This window comes from Saccoglossus kowalevskii, unplaced genomic scaffold (genome assembly GCF_978046115.1).
Source record: "Saccoglossus kowalevskii unplaced genomic scaffold, keSacKowa6.1 SCAFFOLD_24, whole genome shotgun sequence".
NCBI classification, from domain to species: Eukaryota; Metazoa; Hemichordata; class Enteropneusta; family Harrimaniidae; genus Saccoglossus; species Saccoglossus kowalevskii.
Window position 1 is genome coordinate 2,049,837 of NW_028188618.1, and position 26,903 is coordinate 2,076,739.

At 33.3% G+C, this 26,903-nt stretch overlaps 1 protein-coding gene across 1 annotated transcript; it reads right to left on the reverse strand.

Annotated features, from left to right (window-relative positions):
* Positions 1 to 720: 720 nt before the first annotated feature.
* Positions 721 to 24,918, reverse strand: LOC144360132 (uncharacterized). The gene is made up of 10 exons (XM_085496260.1): positions 24,799 to 24,918; positions 20,765 to 20,805; positions 20,391 to 20,437; positions 16,705 to 16,749; positions 7,999 to 8,042; positions 7,140 to 7,172; positions 5,822 to 6,505; positions 5,047 to 5,092; positions 2,744 to 2,889; positions 721 to 819 (listed from the first exon to the last, which is right to left on the reverse strand). The coding sequence occupies exons 1-10, from the start codon at positions 24,883 to 24,885 to the stop codon at positions 721 to 723; spliced, it is 1,272 nt and encodes a 423-aa protein (XP_085352386.1). The 5' UTR covers positions 24,886 to 24,918.
* Between the last annotated feature and the right edge of the window lie 1,985 nt (positions 24,919 to 26,903).

Here is a 26,903-nt window from a genome sequence, read left to right on the forward strand (position 1 = left end):
TATGACCTAAATATGACATCATCACATTAGCATATCAATGACGTGTAATTCTATATATGGAGATGTCATTTGAATAAATCGTGTTCCTGTTCTAATGGCCGACTGGTGTTTGTTTACTCTATGCTAGTCCTCAATGTACGGACATAGACAGCACATAATGTCTAATGTATGTACCAAGTTTGAACAAAATCCATTCATAAACGACCAAGATCCGGTTCTGAAATGCCAGAAATACTTAATTTTTCAGCACAAAAATGGCCGTCATTCAGCCATCTTGAATAAATCTTGAAACAAATTTCAATTTACTTGCCATATTTCAACATATTTTTACTGCTGTTTTCCCAGCAACAATGAAATTAAACATTCAATGATCTGATCTGTAAGAAAAGGAAAAGAAAAACCATTTAGAGTGACATTCAGAGTATATCAAAAATAATTCTCAAAATTTTCTGAATTTCAAAAAAAAACAATTAGTCATGTGATCAAAGTGATCAGACAGAAATTGGGACTAAATACAAAACATTTTATTTGTATCTTAAAACAATTTAACATTCAGAAAAATTGAACTTTATGGAGATTCTAAACTGCTTGATAGCTAGCATAGTTTTTGATAAGTTACAATCACAAGAAACTATGTGGATACCAGATTCAATAATGATTTACAGATGGTAAGCATACTTTGTACATCAAAATATTTTGCATGCTTACTCTCATTTGTGTTTAGAACCCATATCTGTCAGGTGGACGGCGCGTACAAAGAGGATATCGTCTGAGTCGATGGGCTGGATCAGCTGGATCTGGTTGTGGCAGCAGGACTGGCTGTAAATTGAATAAAAATATTATATAAATTTCAGCAGTCAAAAGTTGCATGCAATTTGCTGTTCATCATTTCATAAAACTAAATAATACAGCTTGCTAATAATAGATCAACATATACTATGAAGGAGGCGGCCAATTTTTGAAATTCTGAAATGTGTACGACTATATATATCAAGCTACGTAAATATAACAATTTCAAATCTGAATACTCTTTGGAACCATATTTGGAATATGTAAATAATGTCAAACACAGAGTTGCCATCACTAAATTCAGAATTTCTGCACATAAACTAGCAAATAATATACTGACACATAAACTACCAATAGAGAAATTAAGGTATTTACAAGTACCACCAAAGGAAAGGTTATGCATGCTATGTGATGATCTAGCTGTTGGCAATGAGATGCATGCTTTCTTAGATTGCAGGAACCCAGAGATGGAATCTGCTAGGTGCAAATTTATGAGAGCAATCTTAATGCACAAAGAATTTCAAAGTTTGCCTAAGCAGATCATGTTTAAGAAACTGATTAGTTCAAAAGATAGTTTCATTGCCAGCAATCTAGGAGTCTATATACATAAAATTTATGCTAATTTTTAATTTTTATTTTATTATTGTTGTATTTGTGCGTTACTATGTTGGTTTTTGGCCATAAGTTATGTAATTTCTTACATTATTCTGAGTCAAATAAAATATTCTATTCTATTCTATTCTATCATATTGATTCAATATGAATATCAGAATAAAACAAGTACAATGTATTGACTGGCTTTATTCAGGTATGTCCATTTCTACCATGGGAATTTGAGTCATCTACAAAATCAGTCTATAGACTTATTTTTTGGGGAGACTCAATCAAAATCGCTTGGAGGAAATAAACACATGATATTACCCTCATGGCCAGACAATAATTTTTTTTATCACATCATATACTGACACTTTTTTTACTTTTATTTTGGCAATCCATGAAGACTTTCAGCACGTGATGTTTTACAAAGTCAGTCAAAATGAGTCTACAATGATGTATTCAAAAGAAAGCTTGATATTTGCACCATGTCAATTTTAGTGAATACTTTTTAAAAGATATTATTAATATACACATTCTATGTTGAAGAAATTTGAGGACCAAAATGGCCACCAGTCAGCCATATTTGATCAAATGTGAAGAAAATTCATGTGCACTTGTATAAAGCCTGACATGGTCTTTTTATTAAAGTTTGAATGTGATTGGTCAAAGCATGTCTGAAAAAATCGCACTAAAAAGGTAACGCATTCTGCACAATTAATCTACTTGGGACACTGTCAAATCTGACAACTTTTGGTAATGATATTTTGAGGTTCTTTTATATCAAACGCTGAATGAAAATGAAATACAAATTGATTGTCAGGTGTGACAGGATTACTATTATATCCAAATAGATCTCAATCTCAAGTAGACCAAATATTAGATACTAAATTAGCACAATTGTACTAGACTAATTATAATTGAAAGTGAAAGCAATAGACGAAGTCTGTATGACAACCTGGCCAACTTTGTAGCTGAGATGCATTCACCTCACTATTATTTGAAATAAACTTTTATTGTGTTGACCACTGTATTGACAGCTTTAGCATCCAGACATGTGATTTATAGTAAATTCAGCAAGAGTAACCCAAGGCCAAGCTGAAAATATGCTACTACAGTTCAGCATTGAGTAGAGTGTCAGGTCATTTTTATCAGCAGCAACACACAAATCATACTCTACTCCTACAATTCATATGCTTCAATGTTTTATGCTTACGTCAGTTCTATTTTTAGTAAATCATTAAACTACTTACTGTACTCACTCACCAGACATTACTGCTACATAATAATTTTGATGTGTTAATGCAAGAAATATTTTCATCAGTGGTACAATGCTAAATATGGTACATATTAAACTTACTGCAGTGATGTCTATTCCCAACTCCCGCTGCCACCTTCGTTGGTCTAACAGGATACGACGTGCAATACATTGTTCAGCTGTGCGACCATGATATTTTGGACAACCACTGAAGGATCTGTGGTGTGCGTATTTCCCAGTAGCATGTCCTATAGAAATAAAATAACATTTTTATCAGTTTAGGAATTGAATGGGACATTACAATACACACATTATTATATCAACTGGTTGCTTGGTTATTTTTTTTTTTTTGATAAATAGTTATTGATGAATTGTATTTTCATCTATTTTGTTTCCTAATATAGAATGATTTGAAATTATAAATTCTGTCAATGACCTATTCACATAAGTTTACTAGCATGGCAGGGCAGTGGACTAGACTAGTTCAGTAGAACTATTTTCACAGTCCTCATCAGATTTTTTTTTATTTTATTTTTATCAATTTAACTACTTGTATTTTCATTTTTTTTCTGATGAAATAAACATACACTTTACATAACTTACTTGTCAACAATGAAGCACATTACATACAATAACAGTAAATTAGAGGAAGAAACTGATACTTTCTGACCATATGAACCATATAAGCAATGTACTCATAACAAGTTTAAACAAAATTTTGAATTTGAACCATATTTAGAACAAATCAAAAATGTGCTACACAGATTGAGCTTCACTAAATTACGCATTTCTTCTCACGTGTTGCCAATTGAAAAACTTAGATATAATAAAACACCTCCAGAGCAAAGGTTTTGTTTTCTATGTAATGAACAGGCTATTGGGGATGAATTCCATGTTTTACTCAATTGTAAAAATAGTCAGATTGTACAAGCTCATACTAAATTTGAAGCTAAATTACCAATTTATGATGACAACATTTGTAAGTTATCAAATCTTGAGAAATTTAAGTACTTGCGAGGAACTAAAAATTTATTGATTTTATTTCTAAGCTTTAGTTTAGTCTAATTTTGTTTGTTTTCTTCATACATACTAAATTTTGTGTCAAATAAAATATCTGTCTATGATGAGAATTCTTGCCACAAGATTATACATCTTAAATATTTTGTTTATAGTAATATATCACGAATATAAACATGTCAGGAATATGATTATGATGATTGTTTAACATTAAAATGATCAAACGAGTACTTGTCCAAATTGAGAAACATTGCTCTGGAAAAGCATCAATTAAAAGAAAATCAGCCATTTTGAATACATGTATATATATCTATAACATGATGTATAATGAATATATTAAATTTGAACATAAACAGTCAATGCATGTCAGAGATATGGCTTTAGAAGCCCATTCATTAAAACAAAATAGCCGCCAGTCAGCCATTTTGAATCAGATCTGTAAAATAAGATGACGTGCATCAGGAACCCGTAATGTCTAATGTATGTAAGTTTGAACAAAATCCATCCATAAATGCTTGATATTTGATGATTCTTTAGCACAAAAATGGCCACCATTCGACCATTTTTAATAGGATCGTCAACTATATATCTGAATATCTATGACATGATGAATAATGAATATTTAAAATTTGAACATAATAAGTCAAAGCAAGTCAGATGTATGGCACTAGAACCACAGTCGGCCATTTTGAATCTTATCTGAAAAACAAAATGATGTGCATCAAGGTCCTATAATGTCCAATGTATATACCAAGTTTGAACAAAATCCATCTGTAAACAGCCGGTAGATGCTTGATTTTGATGATTTTTCAGTACAAAAATGGCTGCCATTTGGCCATCTTGAATCAGATCATGAAACAAATTGATGTGCATATGAATAATATGTATAATGTATGTGTGAAATTTGAATGTAATTGGTCCAGATATGTCTAAGATACAGATGTGGACGCACGGACATACAGACGTACAGACAGACAGACATACGTATGTACAAACAGACAGACATACGTATGTACAAACAGACAGACAGACATACGTATGTACAGACAGACAGACAGACAGACAGACAGACAGACATACGTATGTACAGACAGACAGACAGACAGACAGACAGACATACGTATGTACAGACAGACAGACAGACAGACAGACAGACAAGTTGAATTTGTACATTAACTACACTATTAACTAACACTACCTATTAATATGTACACTAACTATTAATATAACATATTCTGAATAACACTCTTTCCTTGTACAGTCTAGATGTGCAGACAGACAAATGTGGGATAAAAATATTAAACTGATCATTGGATAGCATGAACAAAGGTCATACAAGATGTACAATTCAATTGATGTTCAGACAAAATAGTTTTTCATATTCTTACCCAGGCTATCACATGTTGGATCAGGGCATCTTCCTCTGGGCACATGCTACAAAAGAGATCAAAGCAATATTTAATGTATTGTATTAACTGTTGAAGTATGACACAGTACCAGGTAATCAATGTTACTGTATTATGAGGTTAGAACTTGAAATTATTTATTTCTAGAAGCCAGTGTATTTCAACAAACTGAAGACAAGTGGATAATACAGTTGATATGATGCCAGAGATATCAACCAATTCAGTAAGAAATATCAAGTGGTAAACTTTGTATGATTCATATGCTAATTTATGCTAATTAGGCATGACATAACATCAGTGGGGTAATAAAATAAAACTGCTTGTAAAATGGAATAATATTTGCTAAATTACAACACTAAACTTTTACTGAAATCTGTTCACCTTATAAACTGAATATCATTTCAGAATACTTGACTTCAATAATGGCCTTGACTGTCTAGTTATGTGCAGTTGGTCTAACAGTTGAGAAATTATCAAACTCTTGTCACCTCTCACAAAAATGAACCTGTAAACGTATGCAGCTAAACAAAATTTCCCACTGATTTGTTCAGCTAATATGCAAATACTAATCTTGAATAAGTAATCGTGGGATTTCTGAGTTTAATTTCATGGGCCCAATTAATAGGTAAAAATGTTGGTTCCTTTATTTTATATGAGGTAGTAGTTTTAGTGTTGTGAAAATGCATTTCCTAAAACAGTAAGTAGGATAGTGACTTTTCTTAATTGACTAGTTCAAAATATATTAAACTCTTATTACCTGAGGTTGTGGCATTGGTTGTGTTTCATTGACTGACACTGGCTCTTCATCAGGTAGATTACGGTTCAGTGCTGTAGACTGGTGAGTTGGTGATGATGGTTGGTGCATAAATGGCAATGGTATGGGTAAGTTGATATGCAAGGTGTTGTTGGTGGGTGAGATGTTAATACTTGGTGTATCATTGGAGTTGACTGGAATCGGGATGACTGGGATTGGCTCGGTTCGAGGTGGAGTTGCAGGCACATTGTCATTATTGACGAATGGCTTATTGGCATTAAATGGCAAGTTGGTAGCAGCAGATTGTTGGACTCCGTCAACACAATGTGTATTTCTGAAAACAGGTGGTGAGTTTGAGACAGATGATGGTGAGTCAAGGTCATCGCTGGAATCTATGTAATGAGGGACAAAGGGAGGATGTGATCGATGGTTAGCAACTGGATCACTGACATGAGACGAACCAGCAACAGGGTTTAATGGCAATGGAGTAGAGCCGGAACGTGATGGTGATGATGAGTTTAAAAGTTGCTCCTGCATGTCTGAGTTGTCTGGCTGTCGTTCCTGCTCCATCGGTTCTGTCGCTGAAGTTGATGGTCTTCTTGGTGTTGGATTGTTTGTTACTACTGGTGTCAAATTTTCTGCTAGTCTTGGATCTGCTGTTCTATTTACAGGGGGGTATTGCTGCTCCTATTTATTCAAATGAAAATGCATTTAATTAATTCCAATAATTATCAAAAATATATGCAGTAAAAATCAATCAGATAATTGAAAGAAAGAAAGAAAGAAAGAAAGAAAGAAAGAAAGAAAGAAAGAAAGAAAGAAAGAAAGAAAGAAAGAAAGAAAGAAAGAAAGAAAGAAAGAAAGAAAGAAAGAAAGAAAGAAAGAAAGAAAGAAAGACAGAAAGACAGAAAGACAGAAAGAAAGAAAGAAAAAAAGAAAGAAAGAAAGAAAGACAGACAGACAGACAGACAGACAGACAGACAGACAGACAGACAGACAGACAGACAGACAGACAGACAGACAGACAGACAGACAGACAGACAGACAGACAGACAGACAGACAGACAGACAGACAGACAGACAGACAGACAGACAGACAGACAGACAGACAGACAGACAGACAGACAGACAGACAGACAGACAGACAGACAGACAGAAAGAAAGAAAGAAAGAAAGAAAGAAAGAAAGAAAGAAAGAAAGAAAGAAAGAAAGAAAGAAAGAAAGAAAGAAAGAAAGAAAGAAAGAAAGAAAGAAAGAAAGAAAGAAAAGTAGAACTTTTGCTGCACAAAGGAGCCAAGGATGTATAATGTAAAGCACCAACCTCGTTGGGTGTTTCTCGTGGATTTGTTCTTTGCTGAAAGATAGAAGATAATTTAAATGTCAGTAATTGGTTTATTACAGTGTGTGATACTATGATACTATATAAAGTAACTGAATCTAGGCTTCAAAAGTAGTGATCCGAGTGGTAAATAAATACATGATCAATTAATATTTTGGTAATATATTGTGTCCAACGTCATTATTATGGGCCAAAAACATTTTTTTAGAAAATTTTGTACCAAATGTGGATTTTATTTATCATTGTAAACTATCATAGAGGATACACTTTCAACATACTTTTAGGGCAAGATTTAACAATTTTGCCTAAGAGTTAATGAGAAAGTATGTTTTAAATTTTTCGGCACTATTCTTCAATATTTTTGGAAATGACCATATAATTTATGAGCCAACATTTTTCAGTTTTTTAGATATTTTTGTCCTAATTTTAAGAAGGATAGTGAATAACTGCTAATAACATGCTCACAAAAGACAAGTTTATTCCAAAATGTTGGATGATTGCCCCAATGCATCATGGGAAATATAATTTTTATACACATACAAATGTTGGACAGGCAATTCAAATTATATTTCCCATGATGCATTAGAGCAATCCTGGCAGGTTAATGGTATAGCCATGTGATATACAGATCATGTGGAATGATATAATGTCACTAATAAGCATACAACTGCTAAATTACCTCATTATTTTGAGTAAAGTAAACAATTCACAGTTATCAAATAGGGCCAGTTTGTGGCAGACTATATTGGTTTCTGTAAATGTGAAAATATCCTTCAAACAGCCACTATGAAATACATGTATATATAAAATATTCACAACATCAAATCTGTATAACACTTACTTTTTTGTTTTGTTTGTTTTTTTCCTCATCATTCTTTCTCTTCTCTGGAAATGAAGGAGAACAAAAAATTCTAAATCATCGTAAGATGGAACATTGTTCACTACATACCATGGTGTATGTGTACCACGTGGAACATTGTTCACTGTATACCATGGTGTATGTGTACCAAGTTTGAACATTGTTCACTGTATACCATGGTGTATGTATACCAAGTTGGAACATTGTTCACTGTATACCATGGTGTATGTGTACCAGGTGGAACATTGTTCACTGTATATCATGGTGTATGTGTACCAAGTTTGAACATTATTCACTGCATACCATGGTGTATGTGTACCAAGTTGGAACATTGTTCATTGTATACCATGGTGCATGTATACCAAGTCAGAACATTGTTCACTGTATACCATGGTGTATGTATACCAAGTTGGAACATTGTTCACTGTATACCATGGTGTATGTATACCAAGTTGGAACATTGTTCATTGTATACCATGGTGCATGTATATCAAGTTGGCACATTGTTCACTGTATACCATGGTGTATGTATACCAAGTTGGAACATTGTTCACTGTATACCATGGTGTATGTATACCAAGTTGGAACATTGTTCATTGTATACCATGGTGCATGTATACCAAGTTGGAACATTGTTCACTGTATACCATGGTGTATGTGTACCAAGTTTGAACATTATTCACTGTATACCATATTGTATGTATACCAAGTTGGAACATTGTTCACTGTATACCATGGTGTATGTATACCAAGTTTGAACATTGTTCATTGTATACCATGGTGCATGTATATCAAGTTGGCACATTGTTCACTGTATACCATGGTGTATGTATACCAAGTTGGAACATTGTTCACTGTATACCATGGTGTATGTATACCAAGTTGGAACATTGTTCATTGTATACAATGGTGTATGTATACCAAGTTGGAACATTGTTCATTGTATACCATGGTGCATGTATACCAAGTTGGAACATTGTTCACTGTATACCATGGTGTATGTGTACCAAGTTTGAACATTATTCACTGTATACCATGGTGTATGTATACCAAGTTGGAACATTGTTCACTGTATACCATGGTGTATGTATACCAAGTTGGAACATTGTTCATTGTATACCATGGTGCATGTATATCAAGTTGGCACATTGTTCACTGTATACCATGGTGTATGTATACCAAGTAGGAACATTGTTCACTGTATACCATGTTGTATGTGCATCAGGTGGAACATTGTTCACTGTATACCATGGTGTATGTGCACCAGGTGGAACATTGTTCACTGTATACCATGGTGTATGTGTACCAAGTTTGAACATTGTTCACTGTATACCATGGTGTATGTATACCAAGTTGGAACATTGTTCACTGTATACCATGGTGTATGTATACTAAGTTGGAACATTGTTCACTGTATACCATGGTGTATGTGTACCAAGTTTGAACATTGTTCACTGTATACCATGGTGTATGTGTACCAGGTGGAACATTGTTCACTGTATACCATGGTGTATGTGTACCAAGTTTGAACATTGTTCACTGCATACCATGGTGTATGTATACCAAGTTGGAACATTGTTCACTGTATACCATGGTGTATGTATACCAAGTTGGAACATTGTTCACTGTATACCATGGTGTATGTGCACCAAGTTTGAACATTGTTCACTGTATACCATGGTGTATGTGTACCAGGTGGAACATTGTTCACTGTATACATGTACCATGGTGTATGTGTACCAAGTTTGAACATTGTTCACTGTATACCATGGTGTATGTGTACCAAGTTTGAACATTGTTCACTGTATACCATGGTGTATGTGTACCAGGTGGAACATTGTTCACTGTATACCACAGTGTATGTATACCAAGTTGGAACATTGTTCACTGTATACCATGGTGTATGTATACCAAGTTTGAACATTGTTCACTGTATACCATGGTGTATGTATACCAAAATTGAACATTGGTCACTGTATACCATGGTGTATGTGCACCAAGTTTGAACATTGTTCACTGTATACCATGGTGTATGTGTACCAGGTGAAACATTGTTCACTGTATACCATGGTGTATGTGTACCAAGTTTGAACATTGTTCACAGTATACCATGGTGTATGTGTACCAGGTAGAACATTGTTCACTGTATACCATGGTGTATGTATACCAAGTTGGAACATTGTTCACTGTATACCATGGTGTATGTATACCAAGTTGGAACATTGTTCACTGTATACCATGGTGTATGTATACCAAGTTGGAACATTGTTCATTGTATACCATGGTGCATGTATACCAAGTTGGAACATTGTTCACTGTATACCATGGTGTATGTGTACCAAGTTTGAACATTATTCACTGTATACCATGGTGTATGTATACCAAGTTGGAACATTGTTCACTGTATACCATGGTGTATGTATACCAAGTTTGAACATTGTTCATTGTATACCATGGTGCATGTATATCAAGTTGGCACATTGTTCACTGTATACCATGGTGTATGTATACCAAGTTGGAACATTGTTCACTGTATACCATGGTGTATGTATACCAAGTTGGAACATTGTTCATTGTATACAATGGTGTATGTATACCAAGTTGGAACATTGTTCATTGTATACCATGGTGCATGTATACCAAGTTGGAACATTGTTCACTGTATACCATGGTGTATGTGTACCAAGTTTGAACATTATTCACTGTATACCATGGTGTATGTATACCAAGTTGGAACATTGTTCACTGTATACCATGGTGTATGTATACCAAGTTGGAACATTGTTCATTGTATACCATGGTGCATGTATATCAAGTTGGCACATTGTTCACTGTATACCATGGTGTATGTATACCAAGTAGGAACATTGTTCACTGTATACCATGTTGTATGTGCATCAGGTGGAACATTGTTCACTGTATACCATGGTGTATGTGCACCAGGTGGAACATTGTTCACTGTATACCATGGTGTATGTGTACCAAGTTTGAACATTGTTCACTGTATACCATGGTGTATGTATACCAAGTTGGAACATTGTTCACTGTATACCATGGTGTATGTATACTAAGTTGGAACATTGTTCACTGTATACCATGGTGTATGTGTACCAAGTTTGAACATTGTTCACTGTATACCATGGTGTATGTGTACCAGGTGGAACATTGTTCACTGTATACCATGGTGTATGTGTACCAAGTTTGAACATTGTTCACTGCATACCATGGTGTATGTATACCAAGTTGGAACATTGTTCACTGTATACCATGGTGTATGTATACCAAGTTGGAACATTGTTCACTGTATACCATGGTGTATGTGCACCAAGTTTGAACATTGTTCACTGTATACCATGGTGTATGTGTACCAGGTGGAACATTGTTCACTGTATACATGTACCATGGTGTATGTGTACCAAGTTTGAACATTGTTCACTGTATACCATGGTGTATGTGTACCAAGTTTGAACATTGTTCACTGTATACCATGGTGTATGTGTACCAGGTGGAACATTGTTCACTGTATACCACAGTGTATGTATACCAAGTTGGAACATTGTTCACTGTATACCATGGTGTATGTATACCAAGTTTGAACATTGTTCACTGTATACCATGGTGTATGTATACCAAAATTGAACATTGGTCACTGTATACCATGGTGTATGTGCACCAAGTTTGAACATTGTTCACTGTATACCATGGTGTATGTGTACCAAGTTTGAACATTGTTCACTGTATACCATGGTGTATGTATACAGAGTTGGAACATTGTTCACTGTATACCATGGTGTATGTGTACCAAGTTGGAACATTGTTCACTGTATACCATGGTGTATGTGTACCAAGTTGGAACATTGTTCACTGTATACCATGGTGTATGTATACCAAGTTTGAACATTGTTCACAGTATACCATGGTGTATGTGTACCAGGTGGAACATTGTTCACTGTATACCATGGTGTATGTGTACCAGGTGGAACATTGTTCACTGTATACCATGGTGTATGTGTACCAGGTGGAACATTGTTCACTGTATACCATGGTGTATGTGTACCAAGTTTGAACATTGTTCACTGTATACTATGGTGTATGTATACCAAGTTTGAACATTGTTCACTGTATACCATGGTGTATGTGTACCAGGTGGAACATTGTTCACAGTATACCATGGTGTATGTGTACCAAGTTTGAACATTGTTCACTGTATACCATGGTGTATGTATACCAAGTTGGAACATTGTTCACACTATACCATGGTGTATGTATACCAAGTTGGAACATTGTTCACTGTATACCATGGTGTATGTATACCAAGTTTGAACATTGTTCACTGTATACCATGGTGTATGTGTACCAGGTGGAACATTGTTCACTGTATACCATGGTGTGTGTGTACCAAGTTTGAACATTGTTCACTGTATACCATGGTGTGTGTGTACCAAGTTGGAACATTGTTCACTGTATACCATGGTGTATGTGTACCAAGTTGGAACATTGTTCACTGTATACCATGGTGTATGTGTACCAAGTTGGAACATTGTTCACTGTATATCATGGTGTATGTGTACCAAGTTGGAACATTGTTCACTGTATACCATGGTGTATGTATACCAGGTGGAACATTGTTCACTGTATACCATGGTGTATGTATACCAAATGGAACATTGTTTACTGTATACCATGGTGTATAGTGTATAGTGTATAGTGTATAGTGTATAGTGTATAGTGTATAGTATAGTATAGTATAGTATAGTATAGTATAGTATAGTATAGTATAGTATAGTATAGTATAGTATAGTATAGTATAGTATAGTATAGTATAGTATAGTATAGTATAGTATAGTATAGTATATTATATTTTATTTGACACTAAATAATATATTTTGTTACATTATCTGTGGTCAGAAGACATTAAATATAATAAAACACAAGTACACACACGAGACAAAAGAAAATACATAAATAACTAAAGTCTAAGTAAAATTACTTATAGTAAAATAGTATGCTGTCAATAAATCTGCTAGCACTATTGGCAATGAACCCATCTCTCGAACTTAAAATTTCTGTAAACATTTGTTGTTTTGATAGTTTAAGGATACTTTCATTATAAATGCTAACTACATTCAGAAATTCAGTACAAGCATTTGTTATTCCAGTATGGTTACAGTCTAAAAGTGCATTGATTTCATTGCCAATAGCCCCATTGTTACCAAGTTGGCACTTTCTTTCCTCTGGAGGTATCCCTTGATATCTAAGTTTTTCAATTGGTAGGGTATGTGCAGATATCCTAAATTTGGTGAAGCTGGTTCTATGTTGTGCATTTTTTACTTGATTCAAATATGGTTCAAATTTATATGTAGGTTTGAACTGAGTGTATGTACGTAATTTATTGTTTTGGGTTGTCTGGACTGTTGGTAGCCAAACTTTTTCAACATAGATTTCTTTTAATTTTGACTTAAGCAGAGTATTGTCATCAGCATCACCAGTTTTAGTTATCTCCTGTAATTTATTTACAAATGTTGCCCATGTATTACCTTTGATTTTGATTTTGGTGTATGTGTACCAAGTTTGAACATTGTTCACTGTATACCATGGTGTATGTGTAGCACGTGGAACATTGTTCACTGTATACCATGGTGTATGTGTACCAAGTTGGAACATTGTTCACTATAAATCATGGTGTACATGTATGTGTACCAGGTGGAACATTGTTCACTGTATACCATGGTGTATGTGTACCAAGTTGGAACATTGTTCACTGTATACCATGGTGTATGTGTACCAAGTTGGAACATTGTTCACTGTATACCATGGTGTATGTGTACCAGGTGGAACATTGTTCACTGTATACCATGGTGTATGTGTACCAAGTTGGAACATTGTTCACTGTATACCATGGTGTATGTATACCAAGTTTGAACATTGTTCACTGTATACCATGGTGTATGTGTACCAGGTGAAACATTGTTCACTGTATACCATGGTGTATGTGTACCAAGTTTGAACATTGTTCACTGTATACCATGGTGTATGTGTGTCAGGTGGAACATTGTTCACTGTATACCATGGTGTATGTGTACCAAGTTTGAACATTGTTCACTGTATACCATGGTGTATGTGTACCAGGTGGAACATTGTTCACTGTATACCATGGTGTATGTGTACCAAGTTGGAACATTGTTCACTGTATACCATGGTGTATGTGTACCAGGTGGAACATTGTTCACTGTATACCATGGTGTATGTGTACCAAGTTTGAACATTGTTCACTGTATACCATGGTGTATGTATACCAAGTTGGAACATTGTTCACTGTATACCATGGTGTATGTATACCAAGTTGGAACATTGTTCACTGTATACCATGGTGTATGTGTACCAGGTGGAACATTGTTCACTGTATACCATGGTGTATGTGTACCAAGTTTGAACATTGTTCACTGTATACCATGGTGTATGTATACCAAGTTGGAACATTGTTCACACTATACCATGGTGTATGTATACCAAGTTGGAACATTGTTCACTGTATACCATGGTGTATGTATACCAAGTTTGAACATTGTTCACTGTATACCATGGTGTATGTGTACCAGGTGGAACATTGTTCACTGTATACCATGGTGTGTGTGTACCAAGTTTGAACATTGTTCACTGTATACCATGGTGTGTGTGTACCAAGTTGGAACATTGTTCACTGTATACCATGGTGTATGTGTACCAAGTTGGAACATTGTTCACTGTATACCATGGTGTATGTGTACCAAGTTGGAACATTGTTCACTGTATATCATGGTGTATGTGTACCAAGTTGGAACATTGTTCACTGTATAACATGGTGTATGTATACCAGGTGGAACATTGTTCACTGTATACCATGGTGTATGTATACCAAATGGAACATTGTTTACTGTATACCATGGTGTATAGTGTATAGTGTATAGTGTATAGTGTATAGTGTATAGTATAGTATAGTATAGTATAGTATAGTATAGTATAGTATAGTATAGTATAGTATAGTATAGTATAGTATAGTATAGTATAGTATAGTATAGTATAGTATAGTATAGTATAGTATAGTATAGTATAGTATAGTATAGTATAGTGTATAGTATAGTATAGTGTATAGTATAGTATAGTATAGTATAGTATAGTATAGTATAGTATAGTATAGTATAGTATAGTATAGTATAGTATAGTATAGTATAGTATAGTATAGTATAGTATAGTATAGTATAGTATAGTATAGTATAGTATAGTATAGTATAGTATATTTTATTTGACACTAAATAATATATTTTGTTACATTATCTGTGGTCAGAAGACATTAAATATAATAAAACACAAGTACACACACGAGACAAAAGAAAATACATAAATAACTAAAGTCTAAGTAAAATTACTTATAGTAAAATAGTATGCTGTCAATAAATCTGCTAGCACTATTGGCAATGAACCCATCTCTCGAACTTAAAATTTCTGTAAACATTTGTTGTTTTGATAGTTTAAGGATACTTTCATTATAAATGCTAACTACATTCAGAAATTCAGTACAAGCATTTGTTATTCCAGTATGGTTACAGTCTAAAAGTGCATTGATTTCATTGCCAATAGCCCCATTGTTACCAAGTTGGCACTTTCTTTCCTCTGGAGGTATCCCTTGATATCTAAGTTTTTCAATTGGTAGGGTATGTGCAGATATCCTAAATTTGGTGAAGCTGGTTCTATGTTGTGCATTTTTTACTTGATTCAAATATGGTTCAAATTTATATGTAGGTTTGAACTGAGTGTATGTACGTAATTTATTGTTTTGGGTTGTCTGGACTGTTGGTAGCCAAACTTTTTCAACATAGATTTCTTTTAATTTTGACTTAAGCAGAGTATTGTCATCAGCATCACCAGTTTTAGTTATCTCCTGTAATTTATTTACAAATGTTGCCCATGTATTACCTTTGATTTTGATTTTGGTGTATGTGTACCAAGTTTGAACATTGTTCACTGTATACCATGGTGTATGTGTAGCACGTGGAACATTGTTCACTGTATACCATGGTGTATGTGTACCAAGTTGGAACATTGTTCACTATAAATCATGGTGTACATGTATGTGTACCAGGTGGAACATTGTTCACTGTATACCATGGTGTATGTGTACCAAGTTGGAACATTGTTCACTGTATACCATGGTGTATGTGTACCAAGTTGGAACATTGTTCACTGTATACCATGGTGTATGTGTACCAAGTTGGAACATTGTTCACTGTATACCATGGTGTATGTGTACCAAGTTGTAACATTGTTCACTGTATACCATGGTGTATGTGTACCAAGTTGGAACATTGTTCACTGTATACCATGGTGTATGTATACCATGTAAAACTCAGATCTGAGTCCAGAAATCTAATTGTCACAGTATGTGCAACATGATGTATTTAAACATGTCAAATGGCTAATGTCCGGGATATGACTCTGGAACAGCATTTGTTAAAACAATGTCTGACAGTTGGTCAGATATACATGTATCACAGTTGAGAATGAATCACATTCTGCATTTCTTAAGGCATTCCAATCAATCAATGTTATAATCAGAGCAGCATTCCTACACAGAAATTCAGTAGTCAATATGCGATAGAACAAAATATTATTTTAGTATTATGCAAAGTACCGTAGTATAAATGTACTTACTCTGACCTGTTTTAATTCCTGTAGGAAACATTTTTGGATAGCGTGCTGAATAAAAAAAATAATATATTTGTTTTAGAACTTATAATATATGCAGACAATCATCTTACATTTGATATGTTTATACGAGTTTGCTGATATTCATGTATATAAATTATGTAACATAAATTATGAGACACAACCATCCAAGGTGCCTTCCTGAATTGTGAATCATCAATCAAAGCCACAAGGTTTTTAAACAGAGCAAATTGTAAAGTCAACACTGATAAGTAAAAAATAAAATTGCCATTTTTGTCAACCAATATGTCTGCCATTTTGAAATTGATCGAAAATAAATTGGTTTTTGTATACCATTCATAAACCTCAGAAAATACTGTAAAATACTTTATTTTGGCTAGCAACTAATTTTCACTATTTTCACTGAAGGAATGATTCAGTGAAAATAAATTCCAGCAAATATACCCTTGTTTTATATATTTTGAATTCAACTTGTCAATAATCAGTGAAAATAAATTCCATACAAAACACCCAAAAAGTCTTTTCAGCAAAAATTAATTCAAGGTAAAATGAAGTATTTTACAGTAAACAGATTTCAATTACAGTGCACATTCAAGCAATGTATTATTTGTATGCAAATTATTAGAATGAGATAAGATGCTCAGAAAGCTAATACAAACAATTCTAATGTATAGAATTAATGTAAGAAATGTATATAATATACAGAACATAGCGAAACTATTACAGCCTTGACCAATGAAAATCTAGATTAAATAACAAATGGCTGAATATAACTAACGATGTTTGTATGACAAACGTGAGAAGAAAACATGTGAAAAATGCATCAGTATGTCTAATCCAAATTTTGCACAGAAAATGCTGGCTGAAATTTAACAATTTTGACTAAAAATAAATATATATAAAAACAATTAAGTCATGATAGTTACATACAAATATAATATTCATGTTCCTCAAATAATACCAAATGTACTGTATTAATTTCAATGTCCCTTAAAGAACAAAAGTTCCTAATAAATTATAGTACAGTTAACAAGTTTCTCAATAATACTACATATACTGTATTAATTTTAATGAACCTTATAAAACAAGCCATGCATGGCACAGTGCCCGTTAGTTATCAAATTTAAGATATATAGTTTTGTTTATAGTAATATAGCTGGAATATAACCATGTCAGGAAAATAATTTTTTAACTTTAAAATGATTGACATTTGTATCTGATTGTCAAACAAGTACTTGTCCATATTGAGAGATATTGTTCTGGACAGCATTCAAAATCAGCCATTTTGAATACATGTATATATATATATATATAACATGATGTATAACGAATAATAATAAAATTTGAATATAATCAGTCAAAGCATTTAAGAGATATGGCTCTAGAAGCCCAATCATTAAAACAAAATGGCCGCCAGACAGCCATTTTGAATCCAATCTGAAAAATAAAATGACGTGTATCAGGAACCTGTAATGTCTAATGTCTAATGTATGTTATAAGCTTGAACAAAATTCATCCATAAATGCAAGAAATGCTTGATATTTGAGGATTTTTTTAGCACAAAAATAGCCACCATTCGGCCATTTTTAATAGGATCATCTAACCAATATATCTGTCTATCTATGACATGATGTATAATGAATATTTAAAATTTGAACATAATCAGTGAAGCAAGTCAGACATATGGCACTAGAACCACATTCATTAATTAAAACAAAATGGCTGCCAGTCGGCCATTTTGAATCAGATCGTGAAACAAATTGACGTGCATATGTATAATATCATGTATGATGTATGTGTGAAGTTTGATTGTGATTGGTCCAGGCATTTCTAAGATACACACGCGTCCAAACGGGGACTAATAATATTGTAGCAGGAATTGTATAAAAGTTCACAAATAACAGTGTAGTAATTTGAGAAAATTAAAATACTACTCAGATTTGGAAAAGACAAAAAACACTTGCCCTTGCTAGTTATGACAAACAAGAATTTGATTGACATTTCAGAGAGATTGTTAAGATTCCTAAATTAGTAGATGATCAGATAAAATTGTTTGAGTTATTGTAACCGCAAGAAGACAAATTTAAGTGAAATTTAATGAATGTCTTGAAAAATGTTTATAGAACACAGATAAAAAACAAACTTGGTCAAGATCTCAAACTGGTTAAAATAAAAAATCCAAGATTGAAAAAAATTTGACATAAACTGTTTGTAGTTAACAATGACAATATTAAAAACAATGGGACAGACATTTCCCTTAATATACATTGACCTTCATCTTTGAAAGGGGCATAGAATTTGAAATATGTCCATTACAGGAGTTTGTGTTAGCAGCAACAAACATCAACTTAAACACCAAGACAAAAAGTATTTTCAAATTTCAAATCTGTTTACATAATTGCCAATGATTATCGTTAAAATTCTTATATAAACTGCGAATTATATTACAATGTATAAATTTAAAAATTGGGATTAAAATCTCAAGTTGGGGGTGCGGTTTATATTACGTATATATTGCAATCACTAAATGGGCGTGGTCATTTTTGCCCACAACACATGCACAAAACTAAAATAATACACGATACAATCTCTTGAATATAGGCGTCACTCTAATCTAGGCGTCATGGAAGAGTGAAGGCCTTACTAAAATAGGCATCATGAAATGTTGAAAAGTTACAGTCATTCAAAAAAAATGTTGTATGTAATATGCATTTATTTAACAGAAAGTATATTCTAACAAAAGTTTAAAATAAAAACAAATGCGAATGCATTGCTTAGTAGCAAATCATCACGGGACTGTAGCACAATCCAGCTATGCTGCAGCTCACAACTTACTTGTTAAGTGTTGAAGTTGTTGATTATTACTCAGTAGTGATTATAATAACGCACGAAAAATTAATTTGTTGAATTGTTATGAAATGCAAGTAAAATTCAACTTAGTTTCACCATAAGCAGATGATTTTGGTCACATGTAAATGCTCAATGCGATACGATATCCGCCATGTTTTTTGAATGCACACGAGACTTTATTGACCGGATAGGTCAAGTCGCTATTTAACCAATCAAAATGCTGGATGGTGCCAATGTGGTCTAATTACCATAGCTCATTTAAATATGTTAATGACAGTTCAGCGACTTCATGGTGAACTCAACAAGGAAGAGATTTACTGTGAATGTAGTGTAAACTTTTGACTTTGATTGGGAAAACAACATGATTTTTTTTTTTAAATCAAGAAATTAGTCTGCAATTTCATTCTAAAGATTGGGACAAAAAAGCCAAACTTTTTGAGTAAAATCTGAATATAGACTCAAATTTTGTCAATTGACTTCCAGAATTATTGAAGAATATAAGAAAAAAGTGAAAAGAATTTGGGAAAGGAAGTCTGGTGGTGAAAAGTTTAACAAAATATATGGTAAATATTCTATTATTTTAGTAATTTCACATGTCTTGTTCTATTGTTCTATTTTTCTGTGATTTCTCACGCTATTCATATTTATCATTGAGAAAGAATACTTTATCTAAAACATCTGGTTGAAGTGAACAATTACCAAAGACTGCAATTACCCACTACTATTTTCTGTATATTATATATATCAGTCTTATCAATATGATTGCATGGTTACTCATTAGAATTTATGTATATACAGTGCAAATATTAACATGTACTCACGTTTTTCTTCTCTCTTTTTCTCTCTGTCTCTGTCTTTGTCTTCCATACTACAAAATGCAAAACAGAAATAATAATTAATAGTTGATAATAGTTAATTGATTGACTGATAAGAATAAAATCATTTAACATTTATTATGCATTTTAGGGTTACTTTTTTGGTAAAATTAAAAAAAAAGGTATCTTCTTTTCAATTTATGTAAATGCATTAATATTAATTGCTTTCAACACATCAGATGTTGAAAACCACCATGGGTAGTTGAAATAAATGCAAAAAAAAAGAGTGTCAGCAGGTGATGCATTAATTCAAGAAGTTTTGATGGCAATTCAGCAAAACAGTATTCAGAAACAATCAAAATGATCATGTATGAAATTACCTTATAACTTCTATCAATATATTTTTATATACTAATCCAATCTGAAAAACAAAATGACATGATTCAAGATCCCATAATGTTGAAGGGCAGAGTTACCTCAAGATGATGGTATGGGGACATTACTGTGTTCACCCTTGAGTGTACAGCCAACCACAGGAGTCAAAGCCAGAATCTTCCACATGGTGATCCAAATAATGTAGCTACACTTTCAGACATTTTGTACTTGATTCAAAGTTGATAATTTAAAACCATTTAGTTTTCACTGCTAGAAGTTCACCATTTCAAAATTTGATGACATTCTTGAAGACAAAATATCATGCCTGTTTAGCACATTGGACGGACTGTCACAGCCAACACAAAGGTATAGATAACATATATAGGAGACTTGTGCAGATTTTTAAATTCACGTTATAATCTTTTGCTTCCATAAATAAAATAAAAAAAGTATACAAGTACTTGTTATGATATACTGCAAATAATATGGTATTGATATTAATACCATAAGGGATTCCCCATTTGAAAACAGGGGTGGGCTAAAGGATTTTGTGATGGAAAGGGTTAAGGGTAAAGAGTCACTTAAACAAAATTACTCATTTTTAGGTTTAGATGACTACAAGCAGAATGAAAATTTAAATACAAAATTATTGTCAGTAATCACAATATTTGTAACATTGTAGTACCCCCCTTCCTCTGTCGCAGGCCAGGCACGTCTAGTAACAAATAATAATAATAACTTTATTGAAATCGTATCCACAATGGGGTATTGATAAATACAATAAAGGTAATGTATATAAAAAATAATGACAAAACAAAATTACAAATATAACTAAAACTACTAAAATACATAATAGTTAGAAAAAAGAAGATAATTTATAAAAAAAAAACATGTATAGTAGAAAAGAAAATAGTTGTTTTTTTTGTTACGAGGCAGCTGGTAATCTTTTTTTTAAAATGTCTTCCCTCATAATAAAGCACTGGTAAATAAATTTACTTAACTCTTTTAATATTTGTTTATCTTTAAGTTTTAGTATGTTTATAAAATTGTCATAGTCAGAGTAATTGTCATGGAGTATGTTGTGTTCGTTGAAGAGGTCATCTCTCTTTTTTGTAGTGATTGCATTGTATTAGGAAGTGTATTTCATCTTCGATCTGACCATTGTTGCATATTAAGCATTTTCTTTAGTTCAGATCAATATTTTTATGTCTTCCTATTTCTATTTGCAGTGTATTTGCACTGATTCTTAGCTTGGTCATCGCCGACCAAATAATTTTCAAAGGTGAAATCTTGTTTTATTTCTCTATAGGTTCGTAGTTTATTTTTGTGGTTTCCGCCTTTGTTATCATCATGTAGTGATTCCTTGACATTTTTTTGATATAGCAGTTGCATTTTTTCTTTAAATCTAAAGATTACATTGTCATCGCTGCTTTTATTCCATACGTCACTCATGTTTAATAATTTGAGTAGACGTTTAATACATGATACCCAGTTGTAGGTGCCAGTTTGTACGCATAGTCTGTAACATTCATTGACCAGTGTATTTTCCGGTTTATTAGCAATTTTCAGCCAGTATTTAAACATTTGTGTCAGGCTTGCTAAGAGCAGTGGGTAGCGACCCAGTTCCATAAGGCAACCAATGTTTGTGGCTTTACAGCCAACTTTTAGAAGAAATTTACAGAATTTCAGGTGGAGTTTTTCTGCTGGTGTTGAGCAGTTTGATAGGTTTGACAATTGTTTGATGTTATCACATGACCAAACCTCAGAGCAATAAAGCAAAATTGGTTTGACCACTGCATCAAACATCTTTAGATATATTTTTACTGGGATATTTGTTTCAGAATATAATTGCTGTTTTAGACTGAATAGAGCTTTCATTGCTCTGTTTTTTAAGTCAATTTGGGCTTTATGAAGTTTTCCTGTGGAATTAATTTTAATACCCAGATATGTATAAGAAGAAACTTTTTCAAGTTCTTTTTTATTTACATAAAATTTAAACTTGTTTAGACTTTTCCCAGATTTATTGAAAATGATAGTTTTTGATTTTGAGATGTTTATCTCTATTGCCATTTTTTGCAATAAATCTCACGCGAGTTTAATGCATTTTGTAATCCAGTGTGTGACTTTGACAGCAGTGGACGATCATCCGAGTATAAAAGACATGACAACTGACTGTCTAGTAGAGTTGGTGGGTCATTTTGTGATAGATCAATGTGTCTTTTGATGTCGTTTATGTATATATTGAATAGCAAAGGACTTAATCCATCACCTTGTCTAATACCTTTCTGGATTGGAAATTGCTTAGTTAGGCCTTTTTACTTTCACACATCCTGTGGAGTTTGAATACATTGATCTAATGATTTTGTAGAATTTTCCAGTAATGCCATTTTGGACAAGTTTAAACATAAGACCCTCATGCCATATGGAGTCGAAAGCTTTCTTTAGGTCAACGAAACAAGCAAAAATATATTTTCCTTTGCATAAATATTTTGTAAGTAACTGGTTAAGAACAAAAATATGGTCACTTGTACTAAATTTAGGTAGGAAACCAATCTGTTCTTCAATTATAATGTTTTCCTTGTCAATGCAATCAAGGAGTCTCTGTTTTAGAACAAGTGTAAATAATTTACTCATGGTACTACAGGGTTATGCCTCTGTAATTGTTAGGGTCTGTTTTATCCCCTTTTTTATGGATTGGGGTTATTATTCCAATATTCCAACAGCTAGGAAAATGGCCACTTTCCAATATTAGGTTAAACAGTGTTTGGATTTCATTTATCAGTATGTTTCTACTTGCTTTTATCATTTCATTGGTGATTTTATCTATTCCTGGTGATTTTCCATTTTTTAGGTTGCTTATTGCCTTTTGTATTTCTAACTGTGATATTGGTTGGTCGAGATTAGTTGATTTGAGAATATTAGTTTTTAATATTTGGGTCTATTTCATTTGTAACCATGTTTTCATTCAGATTTTTAAAGTGCTGGAACATTTTTGCCCTTTCAACATAGTCACACTTGTTGTTGGCTTGGTTATTTTTAAGTTCTTTCATGAGACGCCAATATTTATTTGGGTTCACGTTATTCAGATTCTCAAGTTTACTTAATATATTACTTTTAAATTCTCTTGGTTTCTTTTTTACCAGGTTTTTAGACTTTTTTCAGGCATTTTTTTTATAGCATTTGAGTCTCAGTTGTTTATTGTATGGCTCCTAGCTTAGCTTGTTTGATAGTTTGTATACATCATTTTTCATGGTGAAAAGATCCTTTGTGTACCATTTAGAATTTTTATTTTTTTGTTTCTTTTTTGTATTAGTTTTACTTTTATATTTTTTCTTTAAACTTTTACCAGCTGCCTCTAAATATATATTTGTCAACATAGCACCCGCAGTATCAATTGACTGCTTTGAAAGATTAAATATTTCTTTGTTAAATTTATTTCTAAGTGATAAAGAATCTTTACTTTGTAAAGCATTATAAAAGTTATAGTGTGAGTCCCATCCCATAAATAAGAAATATTTGATTGCTGACTGTTGTCATTAGAATGTGATACAATGTTGTTAGATATTGCATTAGTATCCAGTCTAAAAGAGATCTGACAATGATCAGATAGGGTCAGATTTAAAGGATGGATACAAAACTGGCTTATTTTGTTGTAAATAGCATGACTAACAATAGTGTAGTCCACTGTGCTGCTGCCTCTACTCTGATGGCATGTATACGAATATAACCAGGGACACGCCAGTGAACTATGGGTTGTGAAAGTTTTTACGACGCCATTTTGAAAGCCATGCACTTGGTACAAAATAGGATATATAAACTCAATGTATTATTTATTATGTATTTGGTCATTTTGAATAAGATGGCGAACGTGTCCAACAAGTACGGAGATAAAATTAGCTGCATTCGATCTCGCGGCGGCGAACTGAATTCATTATAATCATATAGGCAAAGCGGAGCTGCTAAAACTTCCCTCGTTCTGGCATACAGACAGTGTACATCTAAAGGGGTAATCATGTCTTACCTAAATTTCAATATTTACCTTCAAAAGCATAGTGCTCAGATCAGTGCCATTGTATCTGTGATATAAAGTCATGTTGTCATCGCTCGGTACAGAGGGACATTTCATAGCTTTGTAATCCCTAATCACAGACTGTCGATAGAGGGCGATATATATACTGGTAATTTGGTTACTAGTTCTAACGTTAGTCCCTTACATGATAGTACTTTGAACATAATAAACAATAGATGGATGGGTGGCATTAATTTCAACGATCTAAAAGTCTTTCTTCTTTGTCCGTGAATTTTGCGAGATTGCATCAACGGGGTCAAGTAAGATCTATTTATTCGGAGATAATACGCCACCAACGGTAGTAGTTATAATAATAATAACTTTATTACACAACTAAATCATCAGAGGATTTAATAAGGTAAAGATAATAACGAGACAAGAATAAACAAATGTAATAAGAATATGCGCACGTAACATTACAAATAATATGTGTCCACGGCATATTTTCTACAAAACTCACTAAACATGCATCTCCTGTGGTTGCTGGGAATAAACCTTTGATACAAGTAAATGTTAGACTCTCTTCACCTCGTCCTGAAAGCCCCCCCCCCCTCCTCCCCGACCACATCACGGACAGTATTTGTATAAAGGAAAAATACTAATCAACATGTACGCGTTCATGATAATGCAAGCAATATAACAAGTCGAGGTATCATTTCCTGTGAAACAAGCAATCACAATGTAAAATGAAAACATCTGTCAAAATGTGGACAGGAAGTTTATTTAATGATTACTCCCATTTATGTGTTACTGCAACTGGATCATCAGTAAGCGGCCTTTCAAATCTACATGACATATCAGAGAGACTGTGATAAAATGCTCTTTTAGTAAAAGTATTATTTAACAAAAGTGTACCTTATTATTTCCAAATTGAGAGAATTCACCAGACCAGGAGATAAATGCAAGTCTCAAACATAGAATAATCATTTGATACGTTAATGTTTTAGAACTCATGGATATGCAATTTTAAAGGCCACATACAGAGGGTAAATCTCAAGCTATATAATGACTGGTGGCACAGGAAATTTTATTTAAAATGTACTGTGAATGACAGAAAATAAACCTGTACTCACCGTTCAAGTTCAAGTAGGTAATGACTTCCAACGTTTTTATTTTGAAATAGAATATATTTGCATGTATTTAAATAAACGGCACTCATTGGCTGATTTTTCAGTCACGAAAATAAATCGTGTTTACGTCTATTTCTGTGAACCAACAATTGTTCTACTGTTTGCAAGATTTACTGGTGGTCAGGTGGTCTAAATGATTGTTTCTATTATTATGTTCATCGGAGTTTGTGTGTGTTCGAATCCTGACACCAGCCGAAAAGGAACATTAAATCAGATTTATAAAACCGTACATTCTTATTTATGCTATTTTTTTTATAAAAAAGTCAACTTATTGGAACTTCAGCGACTGATAAAAATGCTAAACCGTAGAATATCTGATCGGACTTTTTTGAATATCGGACGTGTTCAATTAATTTGACGAGATTTATTTAACCGTATAGTTGAAGCGAGGAAAAAATCATATCATTTTTGGATGATCTTGGAATCAGAATCCGAACAGAAACAAAAACCTGTTATTTAAAGTCTTCTGATTGTTTTATCAATCGTTGTTTTGTACAAATTAAATCTTGGTCACGTGATGGTTACTCTAACATCAAGTGACCACGATTTAACTAATTAGTAGCACGGCAAATTAATTTCTAATAAATTGTTTGCGTATTCTAAGTTGTCGGTGAGCTCATATTCTTGGGAGCGCGTATCTGGGCATTTTCACCGTCTGGAAATCACAACAGGTAAAAACAACAGTCGAACATTTTCAAAAAACTTCTCGTGAACTTTGTAACAAGATTACACTTACATGCGAAAAATTTTGTTCATATTTTCTTGACTTTAACCGTTTTCACCAGCGTTCCACACGCCATGTACAATTTTCAGTGATGTAGCTTCGCCCCCAGAATGTCATTAATTAGTTACGGCATGCAACCCCTGCAATTCTAGAACGCTCATTGGTCAATTCAAAACAGCCTTGGTATAAATTACTATACTGCATTTCCTGCATATCCGTCA